This window comes from Bicyclus anynana, chromosome 27 (genome assembly GCF_947172395.1).
Source record: "Bicyclus anynana chromosome 27, ilBicAnyn1.1, whole genome shotgun sequence".
Lineage (NCBI taxonomy): Eukaryota > Metazoa > Arthropoda > Insecta > Lepidoptera > Nymphalidae > Bicyclus > Bicyclus anynana.
The window spans coordinates 702985-725341 of NC_069109.1; the positions used below are offsets into that span (position 1 = coordinate 702985).

The following is a 22357-nucleotide window of genomic DNA, read 5'->3' on the forward strand; positions in this document are numbered from 1 at the left end:
CAGGGCCAAGTCAATTTCTTCTTTAACCACGAATTGACATAACTCAACCATGGCTTCCTTGCAGTGATGCAAGTTTAACTGAAGTATTCTTAGTGTGTGTGTGGTTTTGTGTGTATTTGTGTGATTAATGATTTGTGAGAATGTGAAGTTGTGTGTGTGTATGTGTGTTGCTTGTGTAGTGTCTTTACCAGCACATGTTGATTAAGAGTCCGTCAGCGGGATTCCTTTAGGGGACCCGCGAGTTTCTCGTCACCACACATGTGCCGGCTCTTTTGTGTGCCGGTTTCAGCGCGCAACAAGCCCGCCGTTCCGGATGCACCGGCGCTAGGAGGGCACTGTGGGGGGGTACTATTGTCCCCACTGGCACCTCCACTGCTTTGGTAATCCGTATACGACGTTGCCGGTCCCGAGCTTCCACCAGTCGCACCCGTCGGTGGGCGTTGTGAAGTGTCCTCCATTTCCACGTCGGTAGTGCCTACTTTCTTGCCTTTAAGAAGTCTGACCTGTACCTTTATAAGTTCATAGTACAGCCATACTTCACCTTTATCAAAGACTTTACAGACCTCCTGAGGGACTCCCACAATCAGTCGCTCCCCCAATGTGAGAGGCTCCCGAACTATGAGATTCCATTCAGGGATCTGTAAGTCTGTTCTCGTCTTGTTTTGTCCTTTCAGGCGATTTAAAGGGCAGCTCAGTCTGTTTTCCATTCCAGGAATCCAGATGACTGCCTTGGCCCTATCTCGCCTGACTGACCTGATCGGGACACCATCGTATAGACCCAAGTTGCATGACAGCAACCAGTCCCTCGCCATCCCGTTGGCTGGTGTCACAAGGTAAAATCCTTCCGACACCAGCCCCGAGGCTACGAAGTTTAACTTGTCACTGTCAACGTCCTGCTCAATAGCCTCCCCGATCAGGTCACTCAGTCTTTTCCTAATTTCTTTTGCCAGTTCAGCGTCGACCAGGACACCGTCGGCCCGATGAAAAGCCACAGCCAGTTCACTCAGCTCCCTAGCTGTTTTTCGCGGCCCTTCCTGTGACCTTGGTGGACGACGTTTCGCTGGTCTCTGCTCCTCTGGGTCAGTTCCCTGATGTTTAACTTTTGGCGGTCGTGTCACTCCCGATCCTCCCGCAGCCGACGAGGTTTCTCCAGCCGGCTGCTGGAATATCGGTCGCGATCCCGACGTCGCGTTCTGTCTCTTTAATTTGGCTCTTTCTCTCTTAATGCTCCTTTTGGATCGGACAGTAGTGAAGCCGCCCTCATCACAGCCTGTCGACTGTGGTGGCGGCGACCTCAGTAGGTCCTCCTCCTCTCTCACATGTAAGGTACTAAGTTTTCTATGGAGGTCTATAACCGGTCCTCCGGGCGGTAACAATCGTTTCTGCGAAGCATTGCCCTCCCCAGAATACGAGGGGCAGCCTGAGGCGACTGTTCGGTAGGGGTAGGGAAAAAGCGCACATAATAATAATAAATTAAAAAAGCAAAGCATAAAAGAAAGATGTATTAGTTACACTATTTATAACTCAAGAACGGCTGTACCAATTTGGCTGAAAATTTGTGGAGAGGTAGTCTAAAACCAGGAAAAATAGATGCTTATTCAGACACACCCGATATGCACACTAAATTTCATAGAAATAGGTCCAGCCATTTCAGAGGGGTTTCACACAAACACAAAACAAACACTTTATCTACTAGATTTTGTAAGTAAAATTAATATTAAAATATTAAATAAGTATTAGGAATTGTAATTAAATTAAACTTATATTTGATTTATTCAAAGTTTTTTATTATTTAAATCATCCAAATATTCATATTTAATTACAAAAGTTCTGATTTGCTGGGGCACCAATGTTATTTGTTGAATATTTACATCATTAGGTAATTCAAATTCGTCCTTACTGTAATCAACTTTGTCTTTAAACCCATAAAATTCATTGAAATTCTTCACAAAACTGCCATTAATCCTCCAATTGTATTTAACTTTGTCTTTCAATAACATATTTGCTGATAGAGTCATTTCAACCAAACTCAAAGGTTTAATATTAACAAATAAATCAGTTAAATTAATTTTTTTAACACCATTTTTAACAATATCAACTTGTTCCAAATAATTCTCCAATCTTAACAACATTGTTTCGCCATCCCACTTCTGAATTGTTAAAATGTGTATTCCTATTGGTAACTTTTTGTTAATAAAGGTGTATTCATTTTTGTAACTATTCCAATAACGTCTGTTTATGCATTGTTTTACTCTGTTGAATAGAATCTGTGGTTTCAATTCGATTTCTTTGGCAAGTTTTTTCTCGTATACTCTGTTTTGTTTGGAATTAGCTTTGGTTAAATACAAATAATGGGTTCCTCTGACAATGAGCCCTTTGTTATGTTCTGTTTCATTGGCAAATATGAATGATCCTGTATCGTCAGTCAGGATTCTTCTAAGCACCATCAAATCTATAGAACCTTCTAGAAGAGAGCTTCCTCCTTGAGCTCTGTCGTTGAAAATTGATAGCCGTAGATTTTTCTTTATATCTTCAATGTAAATCCTTGATGTTACTGGATAAAAGTTTCCTGGAAAGTGAAAAAAATTTGTAAATCGGCTGACCTGGAAGTAATTTTTTCCAACTTTTTAATCAACTTCCTAAAAAGGAGGAGGTTCTATGTGCTGAATGTATGTTTTCTTATGTATATATCATCATTATCAATCGTCATTTTGATTTTGAAAATTATTTTTTTGTTTGGAAGGGTATACTTCCAGGGTGGTCCCATTTTTTTCATGTCAGGATCTGATGATGGCATCCTGGACAAAGCGAGAGCGAACTTTCGAAAATCGTAGAGACGACTAGTGCGTTGGTTCACTTTTTCATTAGGTATTTTAAAGCATTATAGTTTTTTTTTATAATTTTCGAAGCGATAGCATTTGTAGAAAGAGTACTTATCACATAGCTGTACGCCCAGTTTTTATACAATATCCAGAACCCGGATTCGCTTGGTGGTACGTCTTTGCAGGTAGGGTGATAACTAGCCACGGTTGATACCATCATCATCATCAGACCAGGCCTGAGCCAATTTAGACAGAAATTTAGAAAAGACAACAATTTTATTTTTCTTTTTTTGATAATTTTATTTTTCTGATATAAATGAATAAATAAAGTTCCCAAAGACATATTTGATGAATAGATATCTTTCGCCCAAGGATTATATCTGATGAAGAAAAGCTAAGAACTGCCTTAGCCATATGACACTTCAATTCTTTTTTTACAATCGCAAACGCTACGATAATTGAAAAATGTATGGGAATGACATTTGCTATCGACAGGTCACGTGATCAAGATCTGTCATTCCCATACATCTTTCTAGTTTTCGAAGCGTTAGCGATCGTAGAAAGAAAATCGACGTGCCACTAGGCTAGGGGACAGATGGCTTCAGGCCGTTTCCTTACCAGCAATAGGGTCCAAGTTATAAGGTTCGTACGTCGCTCTCATATGCCTGATCCTCTTCATCATTTGTCTCCCATTGGCATCCGTATAAAAAGTACCCTCATTTTCTAGATCTGTAGTGTATCGTATAAAAACCTCTTTTCCTCTATTATCCTCAACTGGTATGGGACCTATGACCCAATCTATTTCAATAATTGGCTGATTTTTGTATAATTTGACCACAAATGACGCGTATTTGGAATATTTTATATGTATTTCTTGTACTATGTCTGTTTTGTAGACTTTTGTTTCTACGAAATCTATTATTGGCTCGGGGTAAACGTTTGCGGATCTAAAAGTTAATAAAAATACAAAATTACTTATATTTTGAGGATTTAATATTTTCTTACCTGCTTAGTGACCTTATGAGGCCTATACAAGGATCCGAGGAGCATTTTTACAATAGGGATGATGACAGTTTTTTAAATTGTATATAAATGAAGAGTACGCTAATAGTAAAGCAATTGTAAAAGTATCAGGGTATCTGCGATCATTACTTTCGGAGCTACAGGGATTTAAAGGGTCAGATTTGCGGTGCCGCCCCGGGCACCCGCGTGGTGCTCGTTCCCGATGAAATACAGGGATAATATATAGCCTATAGCCTTCCTCGATAAATGGGCTATCTTACACTGAAAGAATTTTTCAAATCGGACCAGTAGTTCCAGAGATTAGCGTGTTCAAACAAACAAACTCTTCAGCTTTATAATATTAGTATAGAAATGCAACCGATTTTGAAACCTAAAAACGCCGGTGGTAAGCTGGTGTCGTATTAATTTAACCCGTTTCTGAAATAACCACATTTTCAATATTCATGGCTTGAATTAATACATCATCAGCTTAGCACCATCTTCAAACTGATCAGCAGGTAGGACATAATAATATTATGGTGTTATTTTTCGCTTTTAGTTTAATGGGTAGGTACGTTTTTAGGTTTTGAAGTTGGTTGTATTTTTTTATTAAAATTTATTTAAAAAAAAAACATACCGGTTAACTTGAGAACTTTTTTGAAGTCGGTTTACAGAATTACTTATATTTTAAGGTTTTTAAAGTTTTTCTTACCTGTAACGCCCAATGAGTGACATAAACCTTCTTATGAGGCCCATAGTTAGCGACCAAGTCTCATTCGAACCTACGCCCTCTGAATGAAAGGCAGAGGTCATATCCACTGGGCTATCACGGCTCTAACTTAACAGATAAGTTAGTTCCTTATCAACCCATATTCGGCTCACTGCTAAGCTCGAGTCTCCTCTCAGAATGAGAGGGGTTAGGTCAATAGTCCTCCACGCTGGCCCAATGCGGATTGGCAGACTTCACACACGCAGAGAATTGAGAAAATTCTCTGGTATGCAGGTTTCCTCACGATGTTTTCCTTCACCGTTTGAGACACGTGATATTTAATTACTTAAAATGCACACAACTTTAAAGTTGGAGGTGCATGCCCTAGTGATTCGAACCCACACCCTCCGGAATCGGAGGCAGAGGTCATATCCACTGAGCTATCACGGTTGTAACTTAACAGAGAAGTTACTTACCTAAAAATATAAGCGCCCGGTTGTTTTTTAGTAGAATTGCCGACCGGTTCGTCTGACACGTAATAGTAGAATTGTATATCTAGAGACGTATTCACGCCGTTCGAGAGATTCATGCTGCTGATTTTGTTATAACCATCTATGTTTATTTGGACGTGCTGTAAATGGAAGTTAGGTTTAACTTGGGTTTAGGAATTCGTTTTACTTTTTTGATCGATATCTCAATAACTTTAGACGATACCGACAAAGACGTACCGCCAAGCGATTTAGCGTTCCGGTACTATGTCGTGTAGAAACCGAAAGGGGAGTGGATTTTCATCCTCCTCCTAACAAGTTAGCCCGCTTCCATCTTAGATTGCATCATAACTTACCATCAGGTGAGATTGTAATCAAGGGCTAACTTGTAAAGAATAAAAAAAGGTAAAAAAAATACAAAAGACCATAATTGTAGAGTGTACAAAGAGCATCAAAATAGTATCATAACAAAATTTTCGTATCTCAACGGAGAACCGAGTTATTGTAAAAAAACTTTTTTCTAGATGGTGGAAAATGTACAGGAAATCGTAGTCGAGAATTTGAAGTTAAGCTTCTTTATGTTCTCCCCACGTCATCCAAAATTCAGCTTTCTCGGTTAATTTTAATTCCAAATATAGTAATAAGTATAGTAACTGAACTAATACAAAATCTAGTGTAATAGTGTAGTCTAAATGGTCAACGATCTTAGCTAGACAAATTTATAATGTCGAAAAACGTTGTAGCAATATTTTTTGATTAAGTAATGATTTCATTATTTATTAAGATAATATTATATATAGATTTTTTATAATTTAAAAAAGATTTTTTTTAAATATAAGTTGCTGGGTGGTTAGTGTAGGTCTGGGCCGGGGAATTTCATTCGCTTTTACAAAAACTTCTTGGAAATGCACTTACGTTAAATGTTCTAAATCTTACCTGGTTCCTTATAATTTTATCTTTAGAATCTACAGCACTATAATCAGCATCTAAATCATCGTCACAATTCTCTTCATTGTTTGTTAAATTGTATTTTTCTGAATCATTTGATCTCAATACATTTAGTTCACGAGCAATAGATAAAGATTTATTTTCTTCTGTTGTTTGTGCTGAGATATTAAGGATATCTCGATTTTGTTCATTAGATTTTTTATGTTTCTCTTTTTCGTTTGTTGTTGTATTTGTATCTTGTAAATCTTCAGATGTTACTTCTATGTTATATTTGGACGTTACAATATTACTATTATTATTTGCCATTATTAAATCTCTATTATGTTCATTAAATTTTCTATTGGTATTGTTTTTCTCCTTTTCAATTGTTGTTATATTTGTATCTGGTAACACTTCAGATGTGCCTTCTATGTTATATTTGGACTTTGTTACAATACTACTGTTATTATTGAAAATATCTACAACATCTGTTCCTATAACTGCATTAATTAAACCTTCAGATGTTACTTCTATATTACGTTTAGAAGTTATTTCAACATCACTTGTAGTATTAACAACATTCCAACCTTCTGTTCGTGTCACTGCATTAACGTAACTTAAAGTTGTTGTGTAGAGTTCTTCTTTGTTATGTACAGAAGTTATTTCAATATCATTATGATTTATAACACCACTTTTTGTTCGAGTAACTGCATTGTTTAAACCTTCAGTTGTTACTTCAACTTTATCTATAGACGTTATTTCAATATCATTATTTGCAACACCACTTTCTGTTCGCGTAACTGGATATATTAATCCTTTGGTTGTTACTTCTATTTTATGTGTAGAAATTTCACTAGTGTTGTAATATAAGGATTCTTCTTCGTCATAATTTTTAAAAGCTGTAGAATCATATTCTGTTGTTATTTTAAAATTGTCCAGATTTTTTTCATCAAACTTGTTTGTATATTTCAGTATTGTGTTATCGTAATTGCTTATAATATCTGTTGTTATTTTAAAATCATCGTCATCAATGTTCCCAGACAACTCATTATTAGTATTTTCGATTTCATCAAAATCGTTTCTATATTTCAGTGTAATTGTACCGTCATTACTATCTACATTACTATCTGTGGTTGTGTTAGGATCATCAACATTTTTAGTTGGCCATTCATCGTTATCAAATTGAGTTTCTTCAAAATCGTGCGCACTCATTGTAACTGTTTCACTTTTATCGTATTTATTTAAATCATTTATTATTTTAAAATCATCAAAACGCCTAACAAGTGTTTCATTGTTAATGGAAATCTCATCATTAATTTGAGTGTCATCATATTCTCTTCTAAAGTTTGATGTTACTGTTTCATAATCCTTTAGATCATCAAGTTTGTCTATTGTATCCAGTTTATTAAAATCAAAATCGATATAGTCATTAGCTTTTGGTGTTTCAATTAAATTCTGTCTTATGTTGGACTTTCCTTGAATATTTCTTATTTTTCTTTTTAAAGATTTCTTTACTCGGGTAATTTTTTGCGCTTCTAAGGGCTTCCTTCCCATCTTTCTTGTTTTTCTTTTTAAAATTTTCTTCAAATGCTTTAACGTTTGGTTTTCTATATAGTACGACCTCAGGCCCAGCGGTGGGATGTTTTGAGCAATGAACACCAGTTCGTGTGTTGCTGGGTCGATCCTATTTGGTATGTCGAATATATGATTTGGAATTTTCATTTTTGCTGCCTGTATTTTTGCACCTGTAATAATAAATAATGAATACAAACTATACTTATAAAAAAACTGGTCGAATTCTATACATTTATTCGCAATTTGATATTTTACTCATACCATTTGTAACAACAAACGTTAGCGTAGCATAACGGACGACAGCGCCATCTAGAATCTATACTTATAATACGAATTCTGTACATTGAAGATATTTTGAAAATTTTTGTTGGGGGACATTATATAATCGATTTTTTGTCTGTCTGTCCGTGTTTTTTTGTTATTCGGTCTACACGCTGAACCTACTGAATGAATTCAAATGAAACTTGGCACAGTTTAAGAGCATAATATCGAGAAGGTTATAGGATACTTTTTATTGCAAAAATAAAATGAGAAGGGGGTGAAATAGGGGTTGAAAGTTTGTATGGAAAGTCCTTCATTTTTAGAGTTACAGTTTTAAAATTTTGTTTTTAAGTTTTCACCACCGTAAAGTGGTGAAATAGGGCTTGAAAGTTTACATTGAATTCCACGTGGACGAAGTCGCGGGCGTCCGCTAGTAATACATAATATGGAAATGCACACAAATGAGACAAATTCGAATTAGACATTTTGGAAATACTAACCTGATGGGTCGAACACCACATACTTTATATCTCTAATAGGCAACCGGACAGGCATCGTCACGGGCCAAGCTAATGGATTATATACTGTTATCTGTAATAAAACATCATAAATGTCATCATAGAGCTCGAGTTTCCTCTCAGAATGAGAGGGGTTAGGCCAATAGTCCACCACGCTGGCCCAATGCGGATTGGCAGACTTCACACACGCAGAGAATTGAGAAAATTCTCTGGTATGCAGGTTTCCTCGCGATGATTTTCCTTCACCGTTTGAGACACGTGATATTTAATTCCTTAAAATGCACACGACTGAATAGTTGGAGGTGCATGCCCCGGACCGGATTCAAACCTACATACACAGTCATATGGTTATAGAATAAAGCCTAGATAGCACTCGGGGATAGTGTAGCTTTCCAACAGTGAAAGAATCTTTCAAATCGGTTCAGTAGTTCCAGAGCCCATGCAAAACATATATACAATCAAATTTTCCCTCTTTATAGTATAGATAAAAATACAAACGCAGTCAAGCTCCATTTTGAATTACGCAACCACCCAATTGCAAGAAAGCTATCGACGACAAACAAAGACTTTACTTGCTTAATATTAAAGCGTTTCATCATTATCTTTATCATCCGATGGACGTCCACTGCTGGACATAGGCCTCTTGCATGGACCTCTAAGCACAACGGTCTCGAGCCGCCAGCATCCAGCGACTCCCTGCAACCCAGCTTGATGTCTTCAGTCCACCTAATGGGGGGTCGACCAACACTGCACTTTCCGGTGCGGGGTTACCATTCCTTGGGACCCCAACGTCCATCGGCTCTTCGAACTATGTGCCGCCCATTGCCACTTCAGCTTCGCGACTCGCTGAGCTATGTCAGTGACTGGTTCGTCTGCGGATCACCTCATTTATGATTCGATCACGCAATGAAACCCCAAACAAAAGAAGTTGAAATTTACTTACATGAAATTTGGTGATTTTAGTGTCAGGACAAGATGATATGTTCAGGTAACATAACATATACTCTGTATGTGGTGGACTGTTGCGAATTTTGCTGAAATCATAACAATACGTACGTACGTACGTACGCAATCAATGATAATTTTATACTATCGCAATGCCTACAAAATCATCGCAAAAAGTGATCCTAATTTAGCTACTCCACTGAACACACATGCATTATAATACCTTTTATTCTATTACTAGCTGAACTTTAGTTTTTTAATAAGCGACTAAATGAAATTAAGACATTTTTCCTACAATTTTTTTTTATTCTTTTAAGTTAGCCCTTGACTACAATCTCACCTGATGGTAAGTGATGATGCAGTCTAAGATAGAAGCGGACTAACTTGTTAGGAGGAGGATGAAAATCCACACTCCTTTCGGTTTCTACATGGCATCGTACCGGAACGCAAAATCGCTTGACGGTACGTCTTTGCCGGTAGGGTGGTAACTAGTCACGGCCGAAGTCTCCCACCAGCCAGACCTGGACAAATTAAGAAAATCTTAATCTGCCCAGCCGGGGATCGAACCCAGGACCTCCGTTTTATAAATCCACCGCGCATACCAATGCGCCACGGAGGCCGTCAAAACACGTCTCTTATTAAACAACGATCTCTATGTCCTGCAGTGGACTCCATCGGCTAATATGATGATGATGATGATGAAAAACATACTTAAAAGCCATCTGTATGAGCTCTGTACTTACTTATAAGCCGTCTGTATGAGCTCTGTACTTACTTAAAAGCCGTCTGTATGAGCTCTGTACTTACTTATAAGCCGTCTGTATGAGCTCTGTACTTACTTAAAAGCCGTCTGTATGAGCTCTGTACTTACTTATAAGCCGTCTGTATGAGCTCTGTACTTACTTAAAAGCCGTCTGTATGAGCTCTGTACTTACTTAAAAGCCGTCTGTATGAGCTCTGTACTCCATTGAACAGCTGAATGCAGTTTCTCGGTGTAGTAGTTAGCGACGTGGTCTCTCATGGCACCGGATATGATGTTGTGATCTTGCACCACTCCTAGAAACACCATGGATTTGAGAATCTACCCATGGGCGTGGCGGGGAGCGGTGGGGGAGGGCTAGCAGAACCGTCGGTTACTTGAGAGAGGGAATGGAAGCTACTGGCGCCTTAACGCAATGAATGAATGATATTTTGTTCATGAAAATGTAGGTTTAACATGATGGTACATTTATAGAATTGAGCCTATAAACTGGTGTATGAATTATCTTAAATAATTAAGTACATTTGAACGAAGACAAAAAAAACTCAATTAATACAATGTCACGATTACAAAATAATAAGTTAGAAAATGCAAAACAAAACAATGCAAAAACGATGCGCATTGTTTCTTATTTTACAATCTCAGTGCTTCGTCTGTATCGTGAATCGAGATTGTCAATATAAGTGTCCCACCGTCGGTCAGTTTCGATTTTATCAAGGTTCGGAGAAATAAAGGGTTTAGTTAATCCTGGGTTAGTTAGTATAATAATCCTGGGTTATAGCTAACCCAGGATTCGAACCCACGTGATCGAAGCCACACAAATTAGCCACTAGACCAGTGGCATTTACATTTTTTGTGATTACTTACCCATAATCCAATTGAAATCTTCAAATAACTTGTCGTTATTATCCAAATTTGTTAACACTTGTAATTGTTTTGCGATCTGCAACCGAAAACTGAGGTGAAATAATTAAATATTGTATGGCAATAGGCATAGCTGGGCATTAACTCGTTAATCCGTTAATCGTTAATTAACGAAGATAACATTTTGATTAACGGATTAACTTTTAAGTTAACTTTTAAAAATGTTAACGGACCCGTTAACTTCCGTTAATATGCATAAGTCCGTTAATCGTTAATCTAATGCCTACTATTTACCGCGCGACGTGATTAACACGTTTGATGGTTTAGACAAGTAAGAAATTATGAAAGATTTTTTTTCAAAGAAATCAACAAATTGTATATTTACCTATGTTAAATTTATAGACAAAATCAAAAAACAAATTATGGCACTTTTCCCCAGTGCTCACTTTTATTTTTCCAATGGGGATCTCACACAATATAGAAATGCAATATTAACCAGTCATATTAACGGATTTACGATTAACGTTAACTTGCGTTAATTCTACCGGAATGTAACTCTTGAACATTTAACGAAGCTAACTTTTTTTGTAGCGGATTAACGATTAACGAAGTTAACTATTTGATTAACGGTGCCCAGCTATGGCAATAGGCATAGGCCGTTAATCAAATAGTTAACTTCGTTAATCGTTAATCCGCTACAAAAACGTTAATAAAACGTTAATCCTTAATCCGTTAATATGACTGTGTAAAATTGCATTCATTGTGTGAGATTGGAAAAATGAGGATGAGCAATGTGGAAACGTGCTTTTTGGTGATTTTTATCTATAATTTATATTTATATCATAATTATACCTAATTGTTAATTTCTTTGGAGAAATAAATAAATAACCTTTAAGAATAAGTCATTGTTTTTATGTTTAAGCAGTGTTTAGAGCCTCCAACTTTTCAGTTGTACATTACCTGACGATATACCTGAGAATTTTCTCAATTCTCTGCGTGTGTGAAGTCTGCCAATCCGCATTGGGCCAGCGTGGTGGACTGTTGGCCTAACCCCTCTCATTCTGAGAGGAGACTCGTAAACAGCAATGAGCTGAATATGGGTTGATAAAGATGATGATGATCTTATTATAAGCTGTAAAAGTTTCTGATTGTCGTCGGTAACTTATTGGTTGCTGGCGTAACTGTTTAAGTGACGCTTGACATGTACTCTAGTCTTACATATACGCCAATCACTTCGGTTCTTGCCTTTATAGGGGTAACCATGGAAACAACTAGATAAACAAATAGGAAGATTCGGTGTTCTGGCCTTAGATACATAGATAATATAGGTGTCAAAGGTTCTGGCAATAAACGTTGAATACTGCAATGCAATCGTGTGGTGTAAGTACTTACTAGTGGCGTAAGTGATAAACAAATAGAAAGATTGGATGTTCTGGCAATAAACGTTGAATACTGCAATGCAATCGTGTGGTGTAAGTACTTACCAGTGGAGAAAGTGATAAACAAATAAGAAGATATATTTTGCTAGCTACACTTACCTGTAGAAAGATATTGGATTCTCGCACCAGATACTTGAACGTCGGTCGTGTGGTGTACATGCCAGTGGCGTAAGTGTCTTTGTTGTAAGCGTATGGAAAGAAGTCATCCTGTTTGGTCTCTAAGGGTGGGCTACAATTAAGAAAAATGACTTCTTAGATAACCAGGCAACGATTTTAACCGACCTCAAAATAAGGAGGAGGTTATCAATTTGTCGGAATCTTTTTTTTTATAAATGTTCACCAATTACTCGAAGACGCCGATTTGAAAAATTATTTTTTTGTTTCAAAGGGTTTGCTTTTCATTAGATCATATCGTAATCATGTTAGGATCTAATGATGGAATCCTGGAGAAATCGACGGGAACGTTCGAATACTATAGGGATAGCTAGTACGTTTGTTAATGTTTTCAATAAGTATTTTAAAGCACTACAAAGAATATCTGGTGTAGATCTGGTGATGGAGCCGAAGCACAGACGAGGGAACTCCTCATCGATTTACAGCAGTTACCTTGTGTTTGGACTTAATTAATTTACATCGAAGAGAACTTTACAAATAAATGAAATATGACTGTCATTAGGGGTCTGGTGATGGAGACGAGGGATTTTTAAGGGAACTCCTCAACAGTTTACATTACAGTTTACATTACAGTTTATCTTGTGATTGGGCTTGATTAGATTATATTGATAAGAACTTTACATCTAGATGACTGTCAACACAATCAAAGAAGATTTAGAATATTCATATTTCGTAGGGGTAGAGCAGTGATAGCCCAGTGGATATGACCTCTGCCTCCGATTTCGGAGGGTTTGGGTTCGAATCCTGTCCGGGGCATGCACCTCCAACTTTTCAGTTGTGTGCATTTTAAGAAATTAAATATCACGTGTCTCAATCGGTGAAGGAAAACATCGTGAGGAAACCTGTATACCAGAGAATTATCTTCATTCTCTGCGTGTGTGAAGTCTGCCAATCCGCATTGGGCCAGCGTGGTGGACGATTGGCCTAACCCCTCTCATTCTGAGAGGAGACTCGAGCTCAGCAGTGAGCCGAATATGGGTTGATGACGACGAACGGGGAGTGATGTATAAGAGTAAAGATTAAAGTAGTATTTTTAAAATTGGTTTGGTTGATTAATAAGAAAAATAAGTGTAAGAAAATAACATCGTGTTTTTATAATGAAAATGTTTGTCACTTAAAATACTAAAATGAAAAAAAATAATAATAAAAATATACAACCGACTTCAAAATCACAAAAGTGTTTCTACTAAACTACTAAAAAGTGAAAAAAAAAACATCATATGTGCTACCTTAGATCAGTACGAAGGCGGTACCAAGTTTGTGATGTACCTAATATTTCAAAAAGTTTAAACAATAAAGAGTTAGGATTTTCAGGAACGGCTTTAATTGACACAGCACTAACTTGGTACCGCCTTCATACTGGTCAGAAGGTAGCACATACGATGGTATTTTTCACTTTTTAGTTTAGTAGACATTTCTGTGATTTTGAAGTCGGTTGTATTTTTTTTATTAAATTTTTTATACCATTATATATGTTATTATATGCCTACAAAATCACCGCAAAAAGTGATAATTGTAAAAACTTTGACACATTACTTATACAGCTTGTTTATTATATTATGTATTTAAACTTACTTCTCATCATAAACAGCTTTTAAATAACACGCCGGTGTTGAGTAGAAAGCGTGCATTTTTTCATTGTTCTTGTATGTCCTTTCGTTTAGATTGCTGAAACAAGTATTTTGTTCACAAGGGAAGAAAGTTATTGATTACCAACGAATGGGTAATTCATCAAAACAAATCTAAATATATTTATGTTGAGGATTTATCCAACTTTTATAGGTACGGAAGAATTGCGTCTGCATTCAGGAAATGTGATTAATTCGTTTCCTGATTGCCTCAGACCAACTATTGTATAGGACCTGCCTCGCTAGGTGTCACTTTTCTGTCAAAGTATATGATCAACGATCTAATGCGATTATAAAAGCTGTCTCTATAGAATCGATGTTAAATAGTTCTAATCGTGTTCGTCGGTTACAGAGCTCTGTAAAAATACCTTTTTGTCTAGTTAAATAATTTTCCTCAGAAAATGACAGACAATTTTGTTTGTGACTATGAGTGCGATACAGGTCCTTCTATAATTGGTCTGAGCTGATTTCAGATGTAAGCCTTACCTTAGACAAATGTATACGAGACAAAATAAAAAATAAGTGTATCTAATATATTATTATTTATGTACTTTTGTAATTATTTATAAATATAAATGTGAAAACTTCGCTGGCTGCTTGTCAACAACTATGGAGTCATATTTAAAGCTGTTTGTTTTCCTTAATAAATAATAAATAAATAAAAAAGACAAGTTATTGTTAACTAGCAGACGTCACACGGTTTCACCCGCGTAATTCCCGGTGCCGTAAGAATACTGGGATACAATATAGCCTATTACTTTCAGGGATAATTTAGCTACCAAACAGTGAAATAATTTTTCGAATCGGTTTAGTAGTTTCGGAGTGAAACAAACAATCAAATCATCTCTTTATAATATTAATATATAGACTAGCCCACAGGTTTCCCGCGTACTGTTCCCGTGAGAGTCGTGATAGCCCAGTGGATATGACCTCTGCCTCCGATTCCGGAGGGTGTGGGTTCGAATCCGGTACGGGGCATGCACCTCCAACTTTTCAGTTGTGTGCATTTTAAGAAATTAAATATCACGTGTCTCAAACGGTGAAGGAAAACATCGTGAGGAAACCTACATACCAGAGAATTTCTTAATTCTCTGCGTGTGTGAAGTCTGCCAATCCGCATTGGGCCAGCGTGGTGGACAATTGGCCTAACCCCTCTCATTATGAGAGGAGACTCAAGCTCAGCAGTGAGCCATATATGGGTTGATAACGTAACGTTACTGTGAGAATACTGGGATAAAATATAACCTATGACACTCAGAAATAACGTGGCTATCTAGCGGTAAAAGAATTTTCCAAATCGGTTCAGTAGATCCAGAGATTATTATCCACCAACATTACCTCTTTATAATATTACTAGTAGATGCCGCGCGGTTTCACCCACGTGGTTCCCGTTCCTGTAGGAATACGGGAATAAAATAGCCCATAGCCTTCCTTGATAAACGGGCTAACTAACACTAGAAGAATTCTTCAAATAAGACCAGTAGTTCCTGAGATTAGCGCGTTCAAACAAACAAACTCTTCTTATTTATAATAGGTAAATTGGCTAGGGCTTGTACTCACTGAATCAATTTATCGATATTCGTGAACCATAGCTTGGCATCGTAGAACCCGAGCCGCTTCCCCATCATCACCATCACGTGTCTAGTGTTGTAGTGTGGCGCTTGTCGATATCGAATTTTTGTTATGAAGTCTTCTATCTGGAAATATTTTAAAAGTAAGCTAAAGTGACAGCCTAAACCTCAGACCAATTATAGAAGGACCTGTATCGTACTCATAGTCACGAACAAAATTGTCTGTAATTTGATGAGGAAAACGAGCTTAGATTTGGTATATATCTTATACTAAACTAGAAGTTTTTGCCCGTCTTTTACACAATTCAATTACACAAAAAGGTATTTTTACGGAGCTCTTTAACCGACGAACACGATTACAACTATTTAACATCGATACTATAGAGACAGTTTTTATAATCGCATTAGATCGTTGATCATATACTTTGACAGAAAAGTAATGTCTAGCGAGGCAGGTCCTATACAATAATTGGTCTGAGGCCTAAACACATGTAATGCTATAAATTGGAACCCATGATTTTTAGTTTTCGACCATCCTATTGCTATTATCTCATAACATTATTGTCCTATATATGAGCCCTCATTCGCACGAGATTTTTTTTAACGGACGTTAAAAAAGCGTTGTGATTAAAAAATTCAAAATTCATTTATTTCAAGTAGGCTCAGTTTACAAGCACTTTTGACACGTCAGTTGACTATTTGTAAAGATTCTACCACCGGTTCGGAAGGCAGGTTCTGCTGAGAAGATACCGGCAAGAAACTCAACAGTTGCTCTTTTAAAAAAAATCATACAATATTAATGTTCCAACAAAAATTGTCACAATAGCTTCAGCGTACAGAATGTACAGAATTTGACCTACTACAGTTTTATTATAAGTTCTAGATGGCGCTAGTAGTTCTCTATGCCACGCTAACGTTTGTTGTTACAAATGGTATAAGTAAAATCTCAAATTGCAAAGTAATGTATAGAATTCGAACAGTTTTATTATAAGTAAGTATAGAAAAATCCTAAAGATTTTGGTATACTTCCGTACATTCGTATCCTCCGCGAATAAGGATCTTTCGCTGTAGGTAGTACCTAGGTACCTACATCACTTACGCTCGAAAAACACTACCCTCTTTCCCGCAATCGGGTAAAAAGTGTGATCAACTCAACTCTTTGTTCGACGTTGTTGAACACAGCATCCGACGCCATGAAGAGCGGGTCATCACAAGTGCTGCCGAAGCAGTAGCCCGGCGGTGACCAATAGCCGTCGAATAGCTTGTGAGTGTAAATGTCTGTATCTCCACCTGGAATACAGGGAGATTTTTTTTGTACAGATATTTTATACATAAACAAAATTTAATGATCACGTATTTTTTCTTTTTTTTAACTCAAAAATAACAAAGTTATCGTTCATCATCTCAACTTATCAACCCATTTTCGGCTCACTGCTGAGCTCGAGTCTCCTCTCAGAATGAGAGGGGTTAGGCCAATTAGTCCACCACGCTGGCCCAATGCGGATTAGCAGACTTCACACACGCAGAGAATTAAGAAAATTCTCTGGTATGCAGGTTTCCTCACGATGTTTTTCCTTCACAGTTTGAGACACGTGATATTTAATTTCTTAAAATGCACACAACTGAAAAATTGGAGGTGCATGCCCCGGATCTAGGTAGGTTTCTCGTCCCCATTTATTAAACTTAAATAAATAGATACTAAAGTGGTATCGATATCGATAAAAAATTAATGCAACATCCTTACCCAAATCATCGCTCCCTCGCCACACAAACTCCAGCGCTCTCCTCTGCATGCGGAGCAGTTCATCATCAAAGCTGATGGGGTTCACGAAGAGCCCGTCGAACCCCATCTGCGCGACGAGCGAAGTCAACTCGCGCGAGTGACCGAATGAGTCTGCCTGCCACGCGACTAACGGTCGCGCGCACGACAAAAATGTCGCGTTCAACTTCCTGTTCAATATCACAGAGTAATAACCACAGAGTCTTTACAAACTGCGTGCTGAAGCCGGTGCAACCCATAAATATAAAAAAAAAAACAAAAGTAATGCGTGTTTTTGACATCCGCATATACAAACTTTTTTCGTAATTTGTATTTCATTAACACTAACAATAATTACGTAAATTAATATATTAATCAATAAAAAAATACTCTATCTTATTTCTTTAGTTTTTGAGAACAGTTTTTAAAATATTTAAAAATATAAGACGCCATTTTTCTTGAATAATATTGAAAATTACTGATGCGATTGTTCGTATCGTATTGACAAGAGAACGTATTCGTTTTTGAATGTCGTATCCGTGACGGCTACGACACCGTCATGTTCCGTACGCTCCATCTGTAGGTATATTATTGATTAATCTGTGTTCAATATAATAAAAACAATAGTAGGGGAGCTGAAAAGGGGATTTTTGTAGTTACTCGATCGCGGCAGATGAACATAAGGGACTATACACTGCACGTTGTTCAGTACCTCCACCAAACAGGAGCCTTTAATATTGGTGGGTATGTTTAAGGCAACCAAAAAACTAACTTCAGAAATACACAAACAGCAAGTCAGATCAAGATAAGTTAGGTGTGTTGATATCTAAAAGGTGTGCATTTCGAAAATCTGACGATCTGATCGTAACGTAATGGAATGGGAGGGTTCCAAAGTTACAAAATAAAACCCCCCTTTTTGGCAGACTTAGAGGTGATTACAAAAATAAGAAAACTAATGTCGAACAAAGGTCACAACAACTTAATTAACAAATTAAACTGTAACCAAAATAAGACCCTAGAATTGCAGAGAATGACCTTGAGTGAAATCACGCACCTGTGAACGATGTGTGTAGGGTTAAAGGCGCCTTTGACTGTTAACAAACGCTCGCCTTTTCCACTCAAGTCACTCTCCCGCCTATCCCAAGTAACCCATAAAGAATTACACAAGAGATGTGGACGGCTCGAACGCCATCCTGGTGACGCATCCGTCCCTGGATCGCGTCCGTGTCCGCGTGTATAAACCACTATTGAATCGTGTATGACTCATTTTTTATCGAATGAGTGAGTATGGATCTGTTATCTAGGGTATCTAGGGTTAGATAACGTCGTTAATCGGACTTACCTCAAAGAGTAAGTGTAGCTGTCAATAATTGCCTGGTAGCTGGTGCAGGCTTCGTCAGGCATGCCCCAGCCACCGCCGACGAAGACCAGGCGACCCTGGCGAACCAACTCATACACCATACGATGAACTGTTGATAAAGACATCATCATCATCATTATCAACTAGCTAACACCGCGCGGTTTCACACGCGTGGTTCCCGTTCCCGTAGGAATACGTGGATAATATATAGCCTATAGCCTTTCTTGATAAATGGGCTATCTAACATTGAAAAAATTTTTCAAATTGGACCAATAGTTCCTGAGATTAGCGCGTTCAACCAAACAAACAAACTCTTTACCTTTATAATATTAGTAAAGATATTCGGCTCACTGCTGAGCTCCAATCCAGTCAAAATGAGTGGGGTTAGGCCAATAGTCCACCGCGCTGGCCCAATGCGGATTGGCAGACTTCACACACGCAGAGAATTGAGCAAATTCCCTGGTATGCAGGTTTCCTCACATAACATAATTATAATTGGAAGAAAAACCACCGAATGTCATGAAATTATTAATTCCACTCTCGATCAAGTCTCTTACATTTGAGACCACCCACTCATATATTTGCAGACTCTCGGTTGTTCTTCCTCACTTTCACCCCCCACAACTTTTAAACGGCTCAACCGATTTTCATCAAACATGTCTAAGGACACTCGCGCTTAAGTCACTTTTAATATAAAAAAATACAGTGTGTGTCAGCTCCGATCTCTTTACTCTTTCAGATCGACTGTCTAAATAGTGTATGTTGTACAGCATACACTGTGTACGTCTCAATTTTAACGCCTGAAAAGTGAAAGGTGCGCAACCGAGGTGCAGCAGGCCGCGGCGTGCATATATGCGTGCAGGCGCGCTAGGTCGCACGCACGTCCACGCTGTTGGTGGCGATAGCTAAAGTGGCAATGGGCGGGACACATAGTTTGAAGAGCCGATGGACGTTGGGGTCCCAAGGTGCTGGTGCGACCTCGCACTAGAAAGCGCAGTGTTATCGACCCCCCATGACGACATCAAGCGAGTCGCAGGAATTCGCTGGCTGCAGGCGGCTCAGTATCGTGATGTTTGGAAGTCCCTACAAAAGGCCTATGTCCTGCAGTGGACTCCATAGGCTGGTATGATGATGAAGATCTACGAATCAAAACTGATCAACTCACTTGTCCCATCTCTGTTCTTCCACCAATGGAAGAAATACGGTAGCTCACTATTCGATATTGTAAACCTGCAAGAGAAACAAAAAGATTATATGATCATTATCAACCCATATTCGGCTCACTGCTGAGCTCGATTAAGAAAATTCTCAGGTATGCAGGTTTCCTCACAATGGTTTATTATAAAAACTTCGTTACAATTGATACTTTCGTTACCTAAAGGTTTGATTATGTAAAAATGCTCAAGTAATTTTTCAGAACATGTTGACTCAACTGCACTGAAGGTAAGGATTTTTGTATTTTGTACAAAATTCAATATAACTTAAAAACCGTAAAGCTATCGCTTTGTAAAGCATGTCGTTATATTTATGGGACACCCTGTATATATTATTAAGATTGAAATACCACTAACCTCCTTCCCTTGTCAGCCCACAGTTCAGATATTGACGAATCCAATATATTTTTCCAATTGATACGCATTCGCATTCCACCGCCTGACGAATCTGGAAACCATAAGTATAAATAAATATAAATAAAATACAAATATTTCTTATTTATAATCTACTAGCGGACGCCCGCGATTTCGTCCGCGTGGAAATCAATGTAAACTTTCAAACCCTATTTCACCACTTTAAAGATTGAATTTTAAAAATTTTTGAATCAAATTATATTTCGTATTTCAAACTATTACAATTTTTTAAAACTGTAACTCTAAAAATGAAGGACTTTCCATTTCAGAAACTTTCAACCACTATTCCACCCCCTTTTTATTTTATTTACGCAATAAAAAGTATCCTATAACCTTCTCCGTATTATGTTCTTCAGTAGTTTCAGCGTGTTGCCCGAATAACAAAAAAAACACGGACAGACAGACAAAAAATCGAAAAAAAATATTTTTAGCTTCAATGTCGATTAAATAATGCCCCCCAACAAAATTTTCAAAATATCTTCAATGTACAGAATGTACAAAATGTACAGAATTCATATTATAAGTATAGATTCTAGATGGCGCTAGTAGTACTCTATGCCACGGTAACGTTTGTTGTTACAAATGGTGTAAAATCTTAAATTGCGAATAAGTGTATAGAATACTTTAAATAATTACAATTTTATTATAAGTATAGATTATTTTAGTTAGGCTTTGATGCCAGCTATCAGCCTATATATTGTTTTAAGTGAAGGTTACCTCCCGTGTAGTATTCAGTGAACGTCTTCGCCAGACCAAGCTCTCCGTGCGAATGTGGCACCAGATGTACGTTTATCCAATCTGTTTTCAGATTGGGACAACTCTAAAATAAACGTTAACATTATTAATTGAAAAAAAATCTACGGATCTCCTCATTCCTGATTCGATCACGCAGAGAAACTCCAAGCATAGCTCGCTCCATCGCCCGTTGAGTGACTTTGAGCCTTCTAATAAGGCCCATAGTCAGCGATACTAAAGCGATATATATATAAGCAAATACATATAAATACTAATAAAGATAGGTACTTACGTCATAACCACACTTCTCTCCCAACTGTGGGATTGGTGTGAGAAGATCTTCAAGCAAAGTGTCCATGCTCATGACAACTTTGACATAGATAGCCCAATAGAAACATTTTGAATTCAATAAGACCATTTTTAGTCCAACTGCAGATTTAATTAACTGCAAATTATATTCAACTATGATTTTTTTTTGAATAAAATGTAACCTATATATCACTCCATAACCTCCTCTATCTTCCAGCGAAAGTTCCGTATAAATCGATATAGCCTTTCCAAAGATTAGCCCCGACAAACAGACAGAAATACAAACAAAAACAATTAAAAGTTGGTTTGTGTGTAAATACTTCACGTGAGTCTCGAATTTTAAAACAAAACCGAAAATAGCATCAAAAATACCGTTTGGCTGTCAGTTGCTTTATTTCCCACCTAGGGTTTAAATGTAATTTTTATGTAATACTATGACGAAAACACTCGAGCCCGGGGAACGATTTGCGACCACTGATCTCCTGTTAAAAAGAGGTCAACGTTTGTGATTAAAGTAATTCGATACATTCTTATTGATGCTTCAAACAAAGTATCGTGTTATGAGATGGCTTATAAACATTCATTTCGTTTGGTGATTGTTTGAGACTTTAGTTATGATAACGTATTGATTATTATATAAACAATCGCCTCGTCCAGTAGTTCGTTCGGATTCGTAAGTCGTGGGTTCGAATTCTAAGTCAGTGTATTACCGCCGCATTGGACAAGCGTGGTGGGTTTATGTTCCAAATCCAAATCAAATTTCCTAAAATGAACCAGGGCTTATGAAATAGGATGATGACTGAATCTTTAGCTGAAGATCTTTAGTACTATACTATGAAACATTAGCTCTCAATATTGTATTCTTTAGACTAAACGCCGATCT

At 37.5% G+C, this 22357-nt stretch overlaps 1 protein-coding gene across 1 annotated transcript; it reads right to left on the reverse strand.

The window, feature by feature from the left end:
* Positions 1 to 212: 212 nt before the first annotated feature.
* On the reverse strand, positions 213 to 22309 carry LOC112048803 (uncharacterized). The gene is made up of 19 exons (XM_052890034.1): positions 21458 to 22309; positions 21148 to 21250; positions 20374 to 20464; positions 19968 to 20032; positions 18785 to 18911; positions 17428 to 17633; positions 16840 to 16973; positions 15673 to 15809; positions 14060 to 14152; positions 12410 to 12539; positions 10875 to 10950; positions 10183 to 10303; positions 9246 to 9336; positions 8285 to 8375; positions 5958 to 7693; positions 5010 to 5164; positions 3441 to 3769; positions 1806 to 2569; positions 213 to 1382 (listed from the first exon to the last, which is right to left on the reverse strand). Exons 1-19 carry the CDS (start codon positions 21581 to 21583, stop codon positions 213 to 215), a joined length of 5745 nt encoding a protein of 1914 aa, XP_052745994.1. The 5' UTR covers positions 21584 to 22309.
* Positions 22310 to 22357: the final 48 nt, after the last annotated feature.